General features: G+C 35.4%; 1 protein-coding gene across 1 annotated transcript in view; it reads right to left on the bottom strand.

Annotated features, from left to right (window-relative positions):
- LRP1B (LDL receptor related protein 1B) overlaps window positions 1–17,662 on the bottom strand; it is a 2,306,513-nt gene that overhangs the window by 231,543 nt on the left and 2,057,308 nt on the right. Inside the window, exon 67 of the mRNA XM_036744555.1 lies at window positions 3,270–3,386. Within this exon, the coding sequence (XP_036600450.1) occupies window positions 3,270–3,386 (117 nt within the window). The remainder of the gene's footprint in view (window positions 1–3,269; window positions 3,387–17,662) is intronic.

Below are 17,662 nucleotides of genomic sequence, written 5' to 3'. Positions count from 1 at the left end.
GGGCACTTTATCTACCACACCACCTAGCTGCCCCTCCTGGCACATAGTAGGCATTTAATAATTGTTTATTGATTTGAACTACCCCCCCACACACATATACACACATATATGCATATGTGTTCATAAACATGCAAATACACATATATACAGACATGTATGTATTTTGTTGCTTATAGCTCCTATTTCTACTACTGTGCTCTTTTAGACTCTTTGTTCTTCTCCCTTTGTGCTTGCTCCTGTGGGAGCGCATGCATTTACACAGTTCAATTACCACCTTCACAAAATTATTCCAAATTTTACACCTCCGGCTTTGACCTCTCACCTTCTTTCTATTTCTGAATAGCTGACAGTTTACAGTGAATTTCCACTTTGATATCTTGCTGAAACTTACAACTAAACACATTTCAAAGACAGTTGAAAGTCCTTCATCTTTCACATTTTCCCAAATTCTCTGTATAGGCAATAGTTGCTGTATAATGAGTATTCCAGGTTCATAATTCTGTAGTTGCTCTGGTCATCCCTTCAGCTCCTTTCCAGCTCTAAAGCCAGACTATATATATAGTCCTATGATTTTTTTAAAACACTCAACCCATTATCATTATTCTGATGACATCATTTCCTGGCTCATAAGCCATCAATAATTTCTAATTATATCATGTGAAAATTGACTAACAGAATCCAAAACAAAATAGTAATAAGAACTCACTCCTGTATAGCACTTTAAGGTTTATAAAGTACTTTCTTCACAACTTTTTATGATACTGGTAGTGAAAATATTATTCTATTCATTTAAGAGTTGAAGATTAGAGGTCAAATGGAATTCTTAGGGTCACACAGTAAATATCTGAGGTGATATTAACCAAGTGCAGCATTCTTTCCAGTATAACATGCTGCCTACTCAAAACCTCTTGAAAGCTTTCTCTTTTGTTAAAGACTGAGCCATATTATATGGGGAATATGCATGTATAGAAGGGGCATTGATACCTCTTTGATGCATACTCAATATCACCTATAGTAGTGGTATCAAGGTCAAATAGGGACCACTAAACTATTCATAAGGATCCCTGTAGACCACATTTTCGACTTAGAAAACCACATGTTAATATGATCCACATTGTATTTTCCAATTAATTTTAATCTGGTCCAGCTGCACTCAAGAGGGTTGTAGGTCACTTGTGAATTATAAACTACATATTTGATACCTCTGCTCTATGTCATTTGTAAATTAATAAAAAAAATACAGGAGCAAAGACATTTTATGGATGTTTCTATGATAAAACAGATAAATGATTGACCAGGTTATAATTGAACTGATAAAACTTAGATCATGTTTGAAAATTTCATTTCTAGAAGTCTTAGTTTAGGCCTCTTCTAGTTGGGAGAACAAAACATTAACCACAATTAGAAAGACATATACAAAGTTATAGATGTAGAAGTGCTATGAAAAATTAATTTACTATGGCTCCCTATTATCTCTGAAATTAAAGGATACAGTCCTCTGTTTGGCATTTAAAACTCTTCATAACCTGGCCCCTACTTTTCTACTCTTCTTACACTTAATTCTCTCCATGTACTCTACAATTTAGCCACATTGGCCTATTTGCTGTTTAACATGTGCCTTTGCACTGGCTGAACTCTCCATTCCTGAAAGGCTTTTCCTCCTCAACTTGGTCTCTTAGTTTCCCTGGTTTTTTTCAAGACTCAGATCAAATTTTTGTTCTTGAGTCATTTCAGTTCTGTCCAGCTTTTTATTGATCCCCTTTTGGGGTTTTCTGGGCAAAGATACTGGAATGGTTTGCCATTTCCATTTCTAGCTCATTTTACAGATGAGGAACTGAAGCAAACAAAGTTAAGGGACTTGTCCAGGGTCACTGCCCAAGTCACTCGTCTGAGGTCAAATTTCAATTTATAAAGATGAGTTTCTGGATTCCAAGCCCAGTGCTGTTTCCACTGTGCCACCTGGCTTCCCCTCAGATCAAATACTCTCTTCTACTGGAGGCTTTTCCTAGTACCTCTATGCCTTCCTTCGAGATCGCCTTCCTTCTATGCTATATATACTTTTTATGTGCCTGATAATTTATATTTTATCCCCTCCATTAGTTTGTGAGTCCCTTGAGGACAGGGACATTTTTGCCTTTCTCTGTATCTGAGGTGCTTGGCACAGGGTCTGGAATATAGTAGTTAATAAATGCTTGCTGATTGTGAGCCAACTGACTGACTATACACATTCAAGTTATCATCAAATGATCACATGTAGTGTGTACTTATTTACATGTTGTATCCCCTCAGTAGAATGTATGATCTTTAGGGACTGCTTTTTTTATTTTTTCTTGGTATTCTCTATGATAAGCACTAGAATCTACACAGTGTTGGTGCTTAAAACATGCCTGTTGGGTAGGGTTGGACTTCTACCTTTATATAATAAAATTGTATTGTATCTTAGTTCAGTCCGATTTTATGTTTTAAATGGATTTAAAGAAACAGATTTAGAAGGTAATATGAGAGTTTAGAGATGTTACATTTTTAGAATTCTGTCTTGGGAAGCGATATGATTGAATAATTGCTGTTTTTTACTTTACTGGAACCTGTTTTGTTAGGCAGAAGGGGACAACACTTTTTTTTAAAATCTTATTTTAAAGAAAAGCCATTTAAGCCACATGAGCAAAAATATCTACTTTTTGAAAAAAAAATATGGATTATGCAACAGTTCCCAGGGAGACTAAATGGCATTCCACCAAATAGGGTGTGTAAGTAAACTAATAGCACTAAAAGGCTGAAATTAAACGATTTAGTCTGCTAGAGAATGATATGTTTTGCTCTGCCTCTACATCATCCAGCTCATTGGATGAACATGCATTAGAGGCTTATTTTTATTGAAAATTAATGTGATGCATTAAATCCTTGTGATTTTTTTAACCAATCTTCAGAACTGTGTCAATAATGTTACAATTTGAAATCTGGATCAATTTAGTAGGAATATTCTTGTCTAAATGTGACTACGTAGATGAAAATGTAGGCTGTGGGGTAGACAGAATGAAACATACACCTTATACCTATTAAAGATATGTTGCCTTGCTCGTTGAATAAGCTACAATTTGAGATCTGGATCAATTTAGTAGGAATATTCTTGTCTAAATGGGACTATGTAGATGAAAATGTAGGCTGTGGGGTAGACAGAATGAAACATACACCTTATACCTATTAAAGATATGTTGCCTTGCTCATTGAATAAGCTATCAGGTTCACCATATCAGTTGAGAGTTACTTACTGCAGTTTTCTTCATCTGAGTTATCACTGCAGTCATTTTGGCTATCACAGCGCCAGTGATCTGGTATACAGTTGTTGTTTTTGCACTGAAATTCATGAGGTCCACAAGTCTTTTTATCTGTAATGAAAGTGATCATAGTTTGAATTTTTGACTTCCATAAAGAGAGCGTTGCTAAGAGTAACATCAAGAAGGAAATCAGCACTACTCTCAAAGCTATGCACAGTTCTGCAGTTGTTGATCATAAAAAACAAGATACTTTAAACTATTGAGTAACAGCCTTATAGCAAAGGACAATATTACCATGGAGAAGCTGTACTATTAAACCTAAATATAAGTGCTTAAGAATGATCTGTCTGAGTTGGAAACTATGGGGCAAGAAGGGCTGGAGTTGAGCAGTCGGAGCAGAGGACCCTGGAGCAAAAAGAGTCCCATGGTATAGTGGCAAAGGAAATGTGATTGGAGTCAGGATACACAGGTTCAAATCTTGACTTTTCTACTTTTGTGATCGTGAACAAATCACTGAAACTCTCTGGAGCTCAGTTTCCTAACCTGTGAAATCAAGTAGGCTAGATTATGTTATTTTCCAATCCTAAATCCTATGACCATACGATATGTTTCTCAAATTGGCCATCTAAAGGCCAATCGCCAGAACACTGATCAGACTGCTGAGATGAAAGTCAGTCCAATTAATTAAAAAAGAGGATTAAAAGAGCTATTCTTTCTTTCACAGCTCTAGCTTGAATTTTTATTGTTATATTGACTGTGGCTCCCAAATAAGAAATAGCCTGAGTTTATTTCAACCATCTGCCCTCTCCTCTGGGTATTTTGCTACTTCTCTGTGTTGTTACCTTGACCTTCTGCCTCAGGAATTGTTATTTATCTCACACACACACGTATACGTATGTGTGTATGTATACACAAAGGTACACACATGTACATACATAAATATGTGTTAGCATACACACACAAAAATATATCGTTGTCATCCATTTGTTTCAGTTGTGTTTGACTCTTTGTGACCACGTTTGGGGTTTTCTTAGTGAAGATACTAGAGAAGTTTGCCATTTCCTTCTCCAGCTCATTTTATAGATGAAGAAACTGAGGCAAACAGGATTAAGTGACTTGCCAGGGTCATTTAGCTAGTAAGTATCTGAGGCCAGATTTGAACTGCATCTTCCTGATTCCAGGCCTGGCACTGTATCTACTATGTCACCTAGCTGCTACATACACACACACACACACACACACACACACACACACACACAATATATGTGTGTGTACATTTAGATAGAGGGACATAAATGGATGATAAACACACATACACATTAAAAAATATGACATACTATCTTCACCAAGGGGAAAAAAAACATTATTTAAGAGTTATCCTGCTAGGGATTGAAACTTCATGTAAACATAAATATGAATAAGAAATGTTTAATCAAGTTGATGATTGGTACATATTAACTATATTAATAATAATGCAAAGTCATGATAATAATAGTAATAGCTAGGATCATATTTTCTCATTTGATGCTCATAATAACCCTGTTAAAATAGGTGCTATTATTTCCATTTTACAGATGAAGAATCTGAGACTGAGGATTAAGTGACTTGACCAGGTTTACATAGTCAGTAAATGTCCAAGAAAGCGTTTGAACTCATATTGTCCTGAGTCCAAGTCCAGAACTCTATGTACTATGCCACCTAGCTTCTGGGTTCTAGAGATAATCTACCTGTAAATAATTAAGGATTGAATATACCTTTTTATTAATATGTTGTCTAGTCTGTTTAGACATGTCTGTGTAGACAGTCATTTATTTGATTCCTTTTATTGTATATAATCATTTGATTATGAACTATTGAAGTCAGAGATATTATCATTGGAGCCTTCCCCCCCCAGAATGTCTCATATAGCCAACATTCTGCATATCCTAACTGACTCTCTCTCTCTTTTCTTTCTCATCTCTTTGTATGTAGATATAGATATAGTTATGAATAAATGAAAAAGAAAAGACCTCACTAATTAGAGACTAACTGCCAAAATTTAAAGAGTTGGTCTGAACTTTTTGCCTAGTTAATTCACTTTAAAGCATGAATACAGATTAATTTCTTTTGGGCTACTGATGAGGGAAAAAAGCTCTTATCAGTTTGATTTATTTCCTCACCAATGTTGATTGCATTGAGACTTGCTGATCTGAAAAGATATATTTTAGCATCTAAAAACATAAGGAATGTCATATCAGTCAATCTATTGGACCATCTAGTATTGTATTCTATTTGTGCCAATGGCACCAGACAAGATTTTTAAGAAAGTCCTCTACAACCTCAAAATGTTACGACTGTGGTCTGAATATCCTCTCTGGATTTCTCTTTTTTAGTAAGTTGTTTTCATAATTCTTTTTAAAATCACTTTTTAATGTTTAAATATCTATGTCACCTTATAGCTACAAGGAATCTAGAGTTATTTGGCAACAGTCCTATGCCATAGTTCAGTGCTATTATTTCTATTTGTAGATATGGATATGTAAACATTGAGAGGTTAATTGACTTGGGTAAGGTCATACAGACTTTATGTTTCAGATTTATTTAACTTCTTGATCCATGACATCTTTCATAAAAATATTAGAAATATAAACTCCAAAAGCTTGTTCTATATTTAAAATCTCTTCTGATGTCAAATTAAAAACACTAAAGAGTTTATATGAGCAACCACTAAAGGACTGGGAATGAAAAAGAAGGCTGTAATTAATACTTATAATAATTTACATTTGAACGATGTTTTACAGATTAAAAGGATTTCCAAGTATATTATCTGATAAGATCCTATGAGATCCTGTGAAATGTTATAGGCATCTTACAACAAACCCAGTTAGGTAAATAGTGCAGATAATATTCTCACTTTATGGATAAGAAAACCAAGGCTCGGAGAGATTAAATGACTTGTGGAAAATTACATAACTACTAAATATATTGCAGCAGCAATGAGAACTCAGGTCTTCTGACTTAACTCAGGGATCATTCCACTAGATCAGGGCTTCTTAACCTGTTTTTTGTTGCCACTGATTGCTTTGGCAGCCTGTGAAACCTATGGTCCTCTTTTCAGACTAATGTTTTTAAATGCATAAAATAAAATATATGGCATTACAAAGGAAACCAATTATATGGAAATAGAGACATCAAAATATTTTTAAATCAATCTCACAAATCTTCTGACTAGACTATTCTGCTGCTTTGTATACCATCTCAGAAAATTAGATAGGCCATGCAAAAATAGGCATCTATTTCTTGATAATCATATTTTAAAAATGTAAAGTAATATCTAGGAGATCTATGGAAAAATAAGTGGGTCAATCACATAAAGAGAGGCAGTAAGAACCAAAGGCCCACCCATGGTCCATTTGTAGGCAATGTTAAGAAATCTAGAAGAAGCTCTTGACTATTTTAGGTTAACTACCATCCACGTCTCATGGTTTGGGGAAAATACGGCAAAGAATCATATAGGATGAGAAGGTAGATGGGTCACAATCTGCACCATAGAAGGAAGTATGGATATTGATGAAATTATATGTCTATTAGAGTATTGAACAATGAAATATTCAAATGAATCAACATTTTTTCATCATATCAGATGGTAAAAGTAAAGCATTTTGAAAACCTAAAACTATATGGATGTTAGCTTTATTTACTTTATTATTTATATTTAGAGATCTTTACTTGTTTTCTCCCTTACCTTCAACATCCAATCAAATTGTCAGTTCTGTGGCTTTGATTTATCCAAAGTCTCTTTCATTATCTCCATTTGTTCATTATCATCATTTAGGCACTCAGGGTATTTTTAATTACAATACTTTGTAATAGCTTCCTATTGACTTTCCAATCCAATCAGACTTATATTACTCTCCTGTTCAAAAATTTCAATAGCTTTCCAATGCTTAAAAACAAAATCTCCACGTTTTAGTCACTCCAAGATACCCCTCCACAATAAACTTTCAATCACTAAATTCCAAAGTATGATCTTCACCATTCTGCCACCTTGTTTTGCCCTCTTCTGACTCACAGCCTCTGTTCACATTATTTTCCATTTCTGGAATGGACTTTCCCCCAAGCCCAACCACTAGTCACCAGCCTACTGAGATCCACTGCCACCTTCAAGAACCAGTCAAGATGCTAAACTCCATCATGAGTCTTTCACTCTGGAATGCTGAAAAATGATCCCTCTCCCCCTTAGTCTATACCTCATTTTATAAATTGATTATATTCCACAATGACTTGCATCTATGTAGTAAACACTTACTACATCTTGAATTCTACTTAATGATAGTTAACAAAAGCTAGTATTTATACAGTGCTCACTGCATGCCAGGCACTGTGCTAAGCACTTCACAATTATCACATACGATCCTCACAGCCACCCTGGGAGGTAGGTACTATTATCATTGTTTTACAGGTAATGAAGCTGAGACAAACAGATGTTAAGTGACTTGCCCAGGGTCACATAGCTGGGAAGTGTCTGAGGCTAGATTTGAACTCAGGTCTTAGAAACTGCAGGTCAGTCTATCCACTGTGCCAACTAGCTGCCCACTTTGAAAACAGTTATTTAACCATCATATATTCCCACACCAGACTATAAAGTGTTTGAGGGAAGAAACAGTACCTGATTCTATTTTTCTATTTCTAGTCTGAAATGTCCTCTTCTGCTGGTTGGTCCTGCTATGGACAGGACCCAAATTGATCCAGGGCAATACCAAAAGAGTACAATCTCTAGGAGTTCTTACAGAGCTGAAAGGTATGTATTGCCCTTTATGTAATGGCCCATATATACTAAGTTTACCAAGGTTCATCACTGAGTCATTTCAAGGTTATGACATAAGTTTATGTACTTATATAAATGTGTGTGTACACATAGACACATATATGTATATATGTGTATGCATATATGTGCATGTGTGTGTATTTTTTTTTTGCACAGGAACTTTCAAAGACTGTCCACCAAGTTATAGAGGAAGTTGTATCTTCCTTACAGAAGGAAGTACCCTCCCTATTGACATCTTAGATCCTTAAAGTATTGAAGCCTTTCTCACCAGCAGCTTTGTATCTTGCACATAGTAGTTAATAACTATTTTTTTTTGAAGTGAATCAACTTGAGAAAAAAAAAGCTTTCCATCTTTGCTTAACATAAAATTCTCACTTTTTGGCAGATGCTATTGTGAAAGTGAGCTACTTCAACTAAAATAAACTCATTCATTCAAAACTAAAAACCATTTTTGCTTCAAGGAGTTTACATTCTCTTTGGGAGGGAAAGGGAGAGGTGACGTGAAGTATTTTCACTGAACTAACAAGACTTTTCAATTGATTGCATATGAAGGGATGAGGAAGAATGAAATATTAAGAATGATTCCAAAGTTGAAAGCTGGCGTAAATGGAAGAATGATCATTCTCTCAATAAAATTAGAAAAGTTTGGATGGAGGGGTTAGGTTTAGGGGTCAAGATAATGAATTCAGCTTTGGACATATTGAGTTTGAACTCCAGGTGGCTAGAGAAAAAGTCGGAATTGAAAAGGGGTGCCATATTTACGTGATACTTGATTTTGAAATGCTTGAGAATAATGAATGATTACTCAAATAATTTATGGATCATAATGACATTGGCTTCTTGAAGAGGAATGAGATTTCCAGTAAATGAAAGCCTAATTAGATGACATAGGTGATTTACTTTGAATCAAATCAAAAGAGGTACACTTCATGTTTTCTTTCCTATTCTAAAGGCATATGTTCCCATTTCCACTCTTTCTAGATGTATATTTAATATGATTTTATTTTAACATTTTGAAACTAAAATTTGCCTTTTGCCATAGTTTTTAAACACTAGAAATCCAAAGGCAATCTGAGGACCCCACCATGATGCCAACCTTGGAGTTCTTGACTCCTTATTCTCCTTCACATCCCATCTATGCAAATCAATTGCCAAACTTTGTTAAATTCTACTTCTGTAACATCTCTCAAATTCCCCCCTTCTCTTTACTCCTAAATCCACCACTCTATTTCAGGATCTCAATATTTCCTACCTATGTTATTACAACAGGTTCCTAATCATCCCCTCCATCCTCTGCCTCATTTATCTCCCAACTATAATGTCTCCTCCACAAAGCTCCAGAAATGTTCTTTCTAGGGTTCAGGTCTGATGATTTCATTCTTCCGTTCAATAAACTCCAGTGGCTTCCTAACACCTATTTAATCAAATATAAACTCATGTATTTTTAAACTACTTTTAACTTGGCATCGATCTACTGTTCCAGCTTTATTAAGCATTATTCTACTTCATTCTATGATCCAACCAAACGTTCCTTACACATGACATTCCATCTCTAAGCTTTATGCCTTCACCTAGGCAATTCCTCATTTCAGGAATTCGTTACTTCTTAGAATCTCTAGTTTCCTTCTAAGCTCAGCTCAAGTTCCACTTCCTACATGTGGCTATTCTTGATTCTCTCAACCACTAATGTCTTCTATCTTTCCCCCCAAAGAAAGTCATCATGCATTTACTTTGAAAGTATTTTGTATATATTTATATATGTAGGTGTTGGCTCTCCCAATAAATTTGTAAGTATTTTGAAGAAAACAGATTTTCATTTCTTTCTCTGTATCTCCACACCTATCACAATGACTGGGACATAAAAGGTATTTAATAAAATACTTGCTTCATTGATTGAAAATAAAAAAAACAATGTATAAAAAAGTGCCTTATATTTACATAGATTATCCCTCTCAAGAACCAAAAGTCCTGCTCTGATATTGTATTGGGGCATGGAAATGACCCTCAGTACCTGAAAGCTATTATATTAGAGTGTAACATTTTCTAAGTTCCACAAAGCTGGAAGAGCTTTGAATAAATTCCCAGTGACAGAATATTTATACTAAGACTGGTGTAGTTCACTAACATGGAGAGAGGTTCATCAGATCTAGATGGGCCACAGGATGAATAATTTTTTTGTACCTAGATGTATTGGCAATCAAGAAGGGGCTCTTAGCACTTATTCAACCAAATGCCCCTCAAGAGTTTGGCCTTTACATTCCTGGATTAAATTAGGAGTCCTTGATGACCTCCTTGCCTCAAGGGAAAGCCAAGTTTACATGGGTTTAAGTGACATGTTTGTGACATCAGAGGCCTTTAGACCACGTGGGTTTAAGTAGCATTTTTGTGACACTTTTAGGTCATGTGGGTGAGTTGCATGTGTGACTCACCTTTGACCCTGAACAAGATATATAAACCCAGAGGATGGCTCTCTCCTTTGGAGCTCTGAGCCACAGCAGGAGTGGCACGACTCTGGGCCAGCCATTGTTATGAGCTCCCTGGCTTTGGAGAAAACGCAGATGTTGATGCTTCTCTGGTAAATGTATATTGTGATTTTGTCAGACGGAAATCTGTCTGTTGATTCATGTTTATTTGCTCTGTTTGTATTTGCTCTGAAGCTCAGGGTGCTGGCTTTTCCCCCTGAGCTTAGTGAATCATCTTTGTACGTTGGATTAAAGTAAGATTATTAACCCCTTAATGTTGTTTTCCTTAGTAAAGCAGATCAAAAGAACCTGGGCTTGCAGTGTTCTTGTTGTTGGGCTTGTGTTCGTTATTCACCCCACAGCAGCTGCTAGCCAGATTATTGCAATACTAGATAACCCATAATAAAGATAAAAATATAAAGAGGGCTTTGGTTCTGCACAACCTGTTCTTTTTTCTTAAATAAGGGTAGTGGAAATGCAGAAGAAAAGGTAGACAACAATGGTTAGTGAGCATGCAGACAAGGAAATAGTCATCTTCATGGACAAGATGGAGAGGTATGAGCTAGATTATGGTACTATTAGGAAGATTCAGAACTGGTTGAATGCCTGGGCCCAAGGTCTAATCATTAATAGATTAAGCATTAATCATTAATTAAGATCAACCTAGAGAATCGTCTCTAGGACTATTCCAGGGATCTACTCTTACCTCTGAGCTACTTAATACTTTCACCAAAGACTTGGATGAAGGTACCGATGGCATGTTTATCAAATTTGCAGATTAAACAAAGCTGGTAGGAAAAGTTAACACCTTTGATGAATAGAATTAGGCATCAAAAAGAGATTATTTGGGCTTAAATACAAAGGAGAATAGATTTTTAAAAATATAATTCCATATTTCAAATCCTTTTTATGGAATGCTACTGTAGAAATATAGTGATTTAAAAATTATAAACTATGATCTAGAGTCCTGTTTAAGGCGAATCATATTGAACTTATGGTTTTTCAACATCAACAATTTGTTAAGCACTTATTTTGTGACAGGTACTATGCTAATCTCTGGGGACACAAAGAAAGGCAAAAGCACCATCCCACCCATTCATTTTAATGGAGAATGAGAAACATGGAAAGAATTATATACTTGTAAAATGTATTCACAGCAAATTGGAGATATATCTGAGAGAAGGCACAGGTGGGAGTAATAGAGTGGGAGCAAAAGGTAAGATTTTACTCAAATCTTGAAGGAACTCAAGAAAGCCAGAAGGCTAAGGTGAAGAGGGACAGCATAGGGAACAAGACAGTGAATACAAACATATTTATAATAGCTTTTTTTTTTTCCAGTGGCAAAGACCTGGAAAAAGAGAATGATATTCATTAATTGGCTTCTTCCTTCCTTTCTTTTTCTTTCTTTCTCTTTCTCTCTTGCTTCCTTTCTTCCTTCTTGAAGTGAGATAGATCTAAGTTCAAATACAGCCTCAGATACTTTCTAGTGAAGAGAACAAGAATTTTTAGGTGTCTACTATGGCAGCATGCCAAACACTTTACTAATTACAAATTTTTTGTAATTACTAATTAATTTTATAATTACTAATTACAAATTATTATTTGATCCTCACAACAACCTGGTGAGGTAGGGGCTATTATTATCCCCATTTTATTGTTGAGGAAACTGAGACAGAGGTTTTGATGTGCCCAGGGTCACAGAGCTAATAAGTACCTGAGACCAGATTTGAATTCAGATCTTCCTGACTCTAGGGCCACTTCTGTATCTTCTGTACCACTTACCTACTTCTAGCTATGTGAGCCTGGGCAAGTAGTTTAACTTCACTATGCCTCACTTCCTCATTTGCAAAAAATAGGAATCTTAATAGCACCTATTTCTTAGATTGTTATGAGAATAAAATGAGACAATATTTATCAAGTACAATGTAAATGCTTTTGTTGTTCAATCATTTCACTACTCACGACCCCGTTTGGGGTTTTCTTGGCAAAAATACTGAAGTGGTTTGCCATTTCCTTTTCTTGCTCATTTTAAATATGAGGAAACTGAGGCAAAGAGGGTTAACTGGTTTGCCAAGGATCACACAGCTAGTAAGTATCTGAGGACAGATCTGAACTCAGAAAGATGAGTCTTCCACACTTCAGGCTGGCACTCTATCCACACTGCACCACCTAGCTCTCCAATATAAATGCTAGCTTTTTTTCCAGAAGACCTGTGGGTAGGAGTGAAAATAAATGCTTAATTTTGGAAAAAAATGAAAAAACCCTGTTTTTATATTTAATAAGCATGTAGTATAGAAGTAATTGAATTCATATGTCTACATTAAGACTGTAACACAGTATAAGCTTTGCAGAGAGCTGCTTGGCTAATGAAAAGTACTGAATGATGCTGTGAATCTCATACAAAAATTAACAAAACAAACAAAAATATTGATAACATATTTCTCCTATGTTCTTTCACCATTCTTTTGTTCTTTTCAACAGGAGGGGGATTTAATACTTCAGTTGCATTCGATAACCATTTATAGAATATCCATGGTATGAAAAGCACTTTGTTGTACTGAGGAAACACATAAGAAAGGTGCAAAGATAGAGCTGGTCTGGATCAAATGAGGTAAGCATTATTTCTGGTTGGAAAGGGCAGGAGAGGTGATATGGGAAACTTTATATTTAAGCCTTAAATGCTAAGTAATTTGTAGAGATTGACATGGAGTGGGGAGGCTAAGAGAAGGGGAATATATTGAACCTGAAGGGGAAGGTGTTGAATACCAAGTTAAAGATTTGGGTTTTTTTAACAAACTTAGAGCCATAAGAGAGAGCTAGGCATACTGGTGAGAAAGCCAGGAAGACCTAGATTCAAGTTCTGTCCCTGACATATACTTTCTGTATAACTTTGGGCCAGTCAATTCTCTCAGTGATCTAGGGAACTCTCTAAGGCTATAGGATTGTTGAAAAGGTTCTGACCTATGTTGGATGAGGAAGTTTCCTCACTCACGTGTTCCCTATACTACTGAAATCTCAGACGTTTTCCCTGTCCCTATTGCTAGGAACCACAGAAGGTTTTGAAGAACTATGATTAGACCCACATTACAAAAGATGTTTGGTAGTAAGGTACATTGGGGGAAGGGTGGGACTAAGACCAGAAAGAACAGGTGAGAAGATACAACAAATGTCTAGAGCAGAAGTTATGAGGACTGGGGGAGTGGCAGCAATGGGAATGGAGAGGTACAAGAGACACTGGACAATAGACAAGACTCGGTGACTGATTGGATGGGAGGTCATGGAGAAAAATGGGGAATGAATCAGAAAAACGACTTTTAAGTTTCAAGTTTGAGTGAATGGGTATATAAAAGTGATAATTAAAAGAAATGGGTAAGACAAATAGAGAAATATTCTGGGGACAGGAGAGGAAGATGATGGGCTCAGGATCAGAGATGGCAATCTTGCTCATTTGTCCTGAAGGTGTTTGTAATCTTAGATCACCAATGTATGGAAAAATATACTTTATTATGTCTTATCATGCAGAGGTGGCCATTCTGACACTTTAAAAATAGTAAATGCTAAAAATAATAATGAAAGTATTGGATCTCTGTAGAAATTCAATGCATTTATTTCAAATTGATATCACATGGGTCCTTTCTGACACAAATACTAACCTGAATCTAACTCCTTATACAATAAAGTGCCTTTGAAAGCTTATAGATCAACTCCAATAATATACATCCACCAGCCACATTATGGAAAACATAGCATTTGACATATTCATAATACAGAATATGAATCACAGGGTTTTGTGAAATGTCATGATCTTTGAATGTGCTGAGAGTTTTATTTCAATCTGAGAATTAAATGACACTTCATCTTAAACAACTGGGCTTTTTATGTGCCTCTTTCGCACTGAGATAATATTAAATAAATGTATGTAACAGAAATGTTTTCATAACTAGCTAATAGCTAGCATGGGTGTTAACATATACAAGAGATTTTTATGTAACACTTTAGCATTTTAAGTTTAAATATGCAGAATAGGTCAAAAGAGGTGCATTTCATTCCTAAAGAGAAAGCAAATCAATCCAACTGAAGTATACACATTTCTGACTACTGTCAAGAATGATGCCTATCATATGTATAGAAGTAACACATCTTACAGGCAGTTAAAATACTATCAACCAGAATACAGTTTTTTGGAGACATTTGTTATGATGTTGAGTGCCCCTCCCCCAATGGCCTTGTATATAAATACCCTTTTTAGCATGTATTTATTCTATATCTACTTATATACGTACGTGATGTTTTCCCCAATAGAATGTAAGCTTCTTGAGAGTCGGTGGAATTATTTCATTTTTTGTCTTTATATTCCTAGCACCCAGCCCACAAGCAGCAACTTAATTATTGCTTTTTCACTGATTGAGAACAAGGTCTGTCATTTTCTCATGTATCAGTATACACTGTAAGATTTGGTCTGTATATGACCATCTGTAAATATGTATCAAAATAGATGTTTTTTACTTTATGTTACATACACATATACACTTAATATGGTGCTTTGCAGTAGTAAGTACTTCATAAATACTTTTCTTGTTTGTTCATTAATATACATTATGTTTACAATATATAATATATTCCAATATATCTGTGATCTCATTGACGTGGACATTCCCTCTAATAGTGCAGAGCACAACTTATCCATTCCTACTCATCTTGTGTAACTCTATTCTTTTTTTAAATTCAATTTTATTTTATTTTTAGTATCAAATTCTCTCCCTCCCACTTTTGCCTCCTTCACCCATTGAGAAAGCAAGAAAAACAAAGTCTGTACAAATATGCATAATCACGCAAAGCAAATTCCTCTATCAGCCATGTCTGAATCTCATCATTCTTCATCAATAAATTCACCCCAGGGGTTTCACTACATATTCTGGGGATATTGTCATATTCTCTAGATACTCAAGAGTTCTTGGCAAAACAGATTGGCTATCTATTGGCTATCCTTTTCTCTTGCTAATAACCAGCTCACTGTCTCTCTCTCTGTCTCTCTCCCTCTGTTTCTGTCTCTGTCTCTGTGTGTGTCTCTCTGTCTGTCTCTCTCTGTCTCTGTCTCTCTCTTTTCCATCATCTACATCTCTATTATCTTTATGTTTATTTCTATCATCTCTATGCCTGTGTCTGTGTCTACCTCAATCTTCATCTCTATATCTGTTTCAGAGTGTATATATCCCTAAACTTCAAACACATATCAGAAAAATATATCTAACATGCATATAACATTTGTATAAAGTGTATATGTAAAACCATCAGATAATTACATCTTTGTTATTCTCAAATGAATTATGGAGTAGTATTACTCATAAATTGACACGGAGCAATTTGGTTAATGTGGACAATTATAAGAAAATTCAGATTTTGAGTTCTCAGAATTTGATGGCTACCTTTGTGAAAATATAATTATATAAATAATTATAATTGTATTTCTATAAGTATATAAATAATTATAATTATATTTACATAAATAATTTAAATTTCACGGTATGTTAAGGAATGGAAATTCATTTAAAGACTAGAAGATATTAAGCCTTTGAATTTTTCTTTCTTTTTGAGGTTGACCTGTTTCAACATCACAATTCAGGAGATAAGGTTGTCTGTGAATTGATAGAAAATGTAATAACAAATTTCTTTTTAACAAAGAAGAAATCATTACATATGTAAAAATCATGGACCACTACCAGCACATGCTGAAAGACATACTGAGAACAATTAAGTAAGTATGAACCTCAATCTTGGGGCTCTTTTTTCAGATCTTTTCCACTCTAGTCACATCTTCTTGACAGATTTCCCCTTATAATGATCCTCAATATGTAGTGTCCAGAACTGACCAAGCTTCCATAGATATGTGCCTCCATTTATGATTTTAAATGAACAAATTTATTAATAAATGAGTAATTTTTGTTTTGAATCTCCCTTAAAACTCATATTTGCAGTTTGAATTTAGACATTTGTAAATATTAATGTATTATTATCTCTCTTACATTTCAACTAGTCCTATGATCTCCAGACATTACCTCCTCACCAGCTACTATGCTCTTCTCGGAATGTCTCCATTCTGGGGCCTAAGTCCCTAGGGAGTAAGTCCCCAGAACAAACCTCCATTTCATGAAGAGCCCAAGTCATGCTTGCTCACTTTCACTACCAGTTCAATTCACTATCTAGATTTCTCTACCTTTTTGCCAACTACCAAGCAACATGAGGGCGCCCTCTCCTCTACTATGCCCTTTCTAGCTCTTCTTCATCATATTCTTTTATTAGAATAAAAATTTCTTGAGGGCAAGCATTCTAGATACTTGTATTTGCAGCTTAGCATGGTGCCTGGTAAATAGTAACTGCTCTGGGCGGCTAGGTGTGGCAATGGATAGAGGAGCAAGCCTAGAGTCAGAAAGACCTGAATTCAAATTTGGCTTCAGACGCTTTCTGGCTGTATGACCTCAGGCAAGTCACTTACCCATGTTTGCCTCAGCTTCCTCATCTGTAAAATGAACTGGAGAAGGAAAAGGCAAACCACTCCACTATCTTTTCCAGGAAAACCCCAAATGGGGTCATGCCAAGTTGGACAAATGAAATGACTGAAGAACAATAATTGTTTTAACTTCTCAAAGACTTAGGCCACATCTTCTCATACTCTTGTACTCTCCAAAGCAACTAGGACCTTGTTCTGTATAAGTCAGCTCTTGATAAACACTATTGACATTTTGCAATGGGGAACACTTTTTGAAAAGTATCACTACTACTAATAATAACATTTACTATGATGTTCTCATCCTTATGTCAACTTAAGTAACTAGTATAATGTAAACATTCAAGAGAGAAAGATTCTTTCTCTCTCTCCTAGTCCAAGGCCAAGAGAATGATAATGGATAACCTTCTACTTAAAAAAGAAAAAAAAAACTAAACAAATAACTTTTGAAGGGCATAGTTAAACAGGAGACATATGTAATTTTAATTAAGCATATACTGCATATTTTTTAATACTCTCACAGCCTCTAATCCTATTCCTTATCTGGAAATCTGCAGATTGGGCTGTATTCTAAAACAGAAGATAGTACCTATAAATTAATCATATGCTAGCT

This window comes from Trichosurus vulpecula, chromosome 2, assembly GCF_011100635.1.
Source record: "Trichosurus vulpecula isolate mTriVul1 chromosome 2, mTriVul1.pri, whole genome shotgun sequence".
NCBI classification, from domain to species: domain Eukaryota; kingdom Metazoa; phylum Chordata; class Mammalia; order Diprotodontia; family Phalangeridae; genus Trichosurus; species Trichosurus vulpecula.
This window is presented reverse-complemented; position numbering and strand designations above follow the sequence as displayed.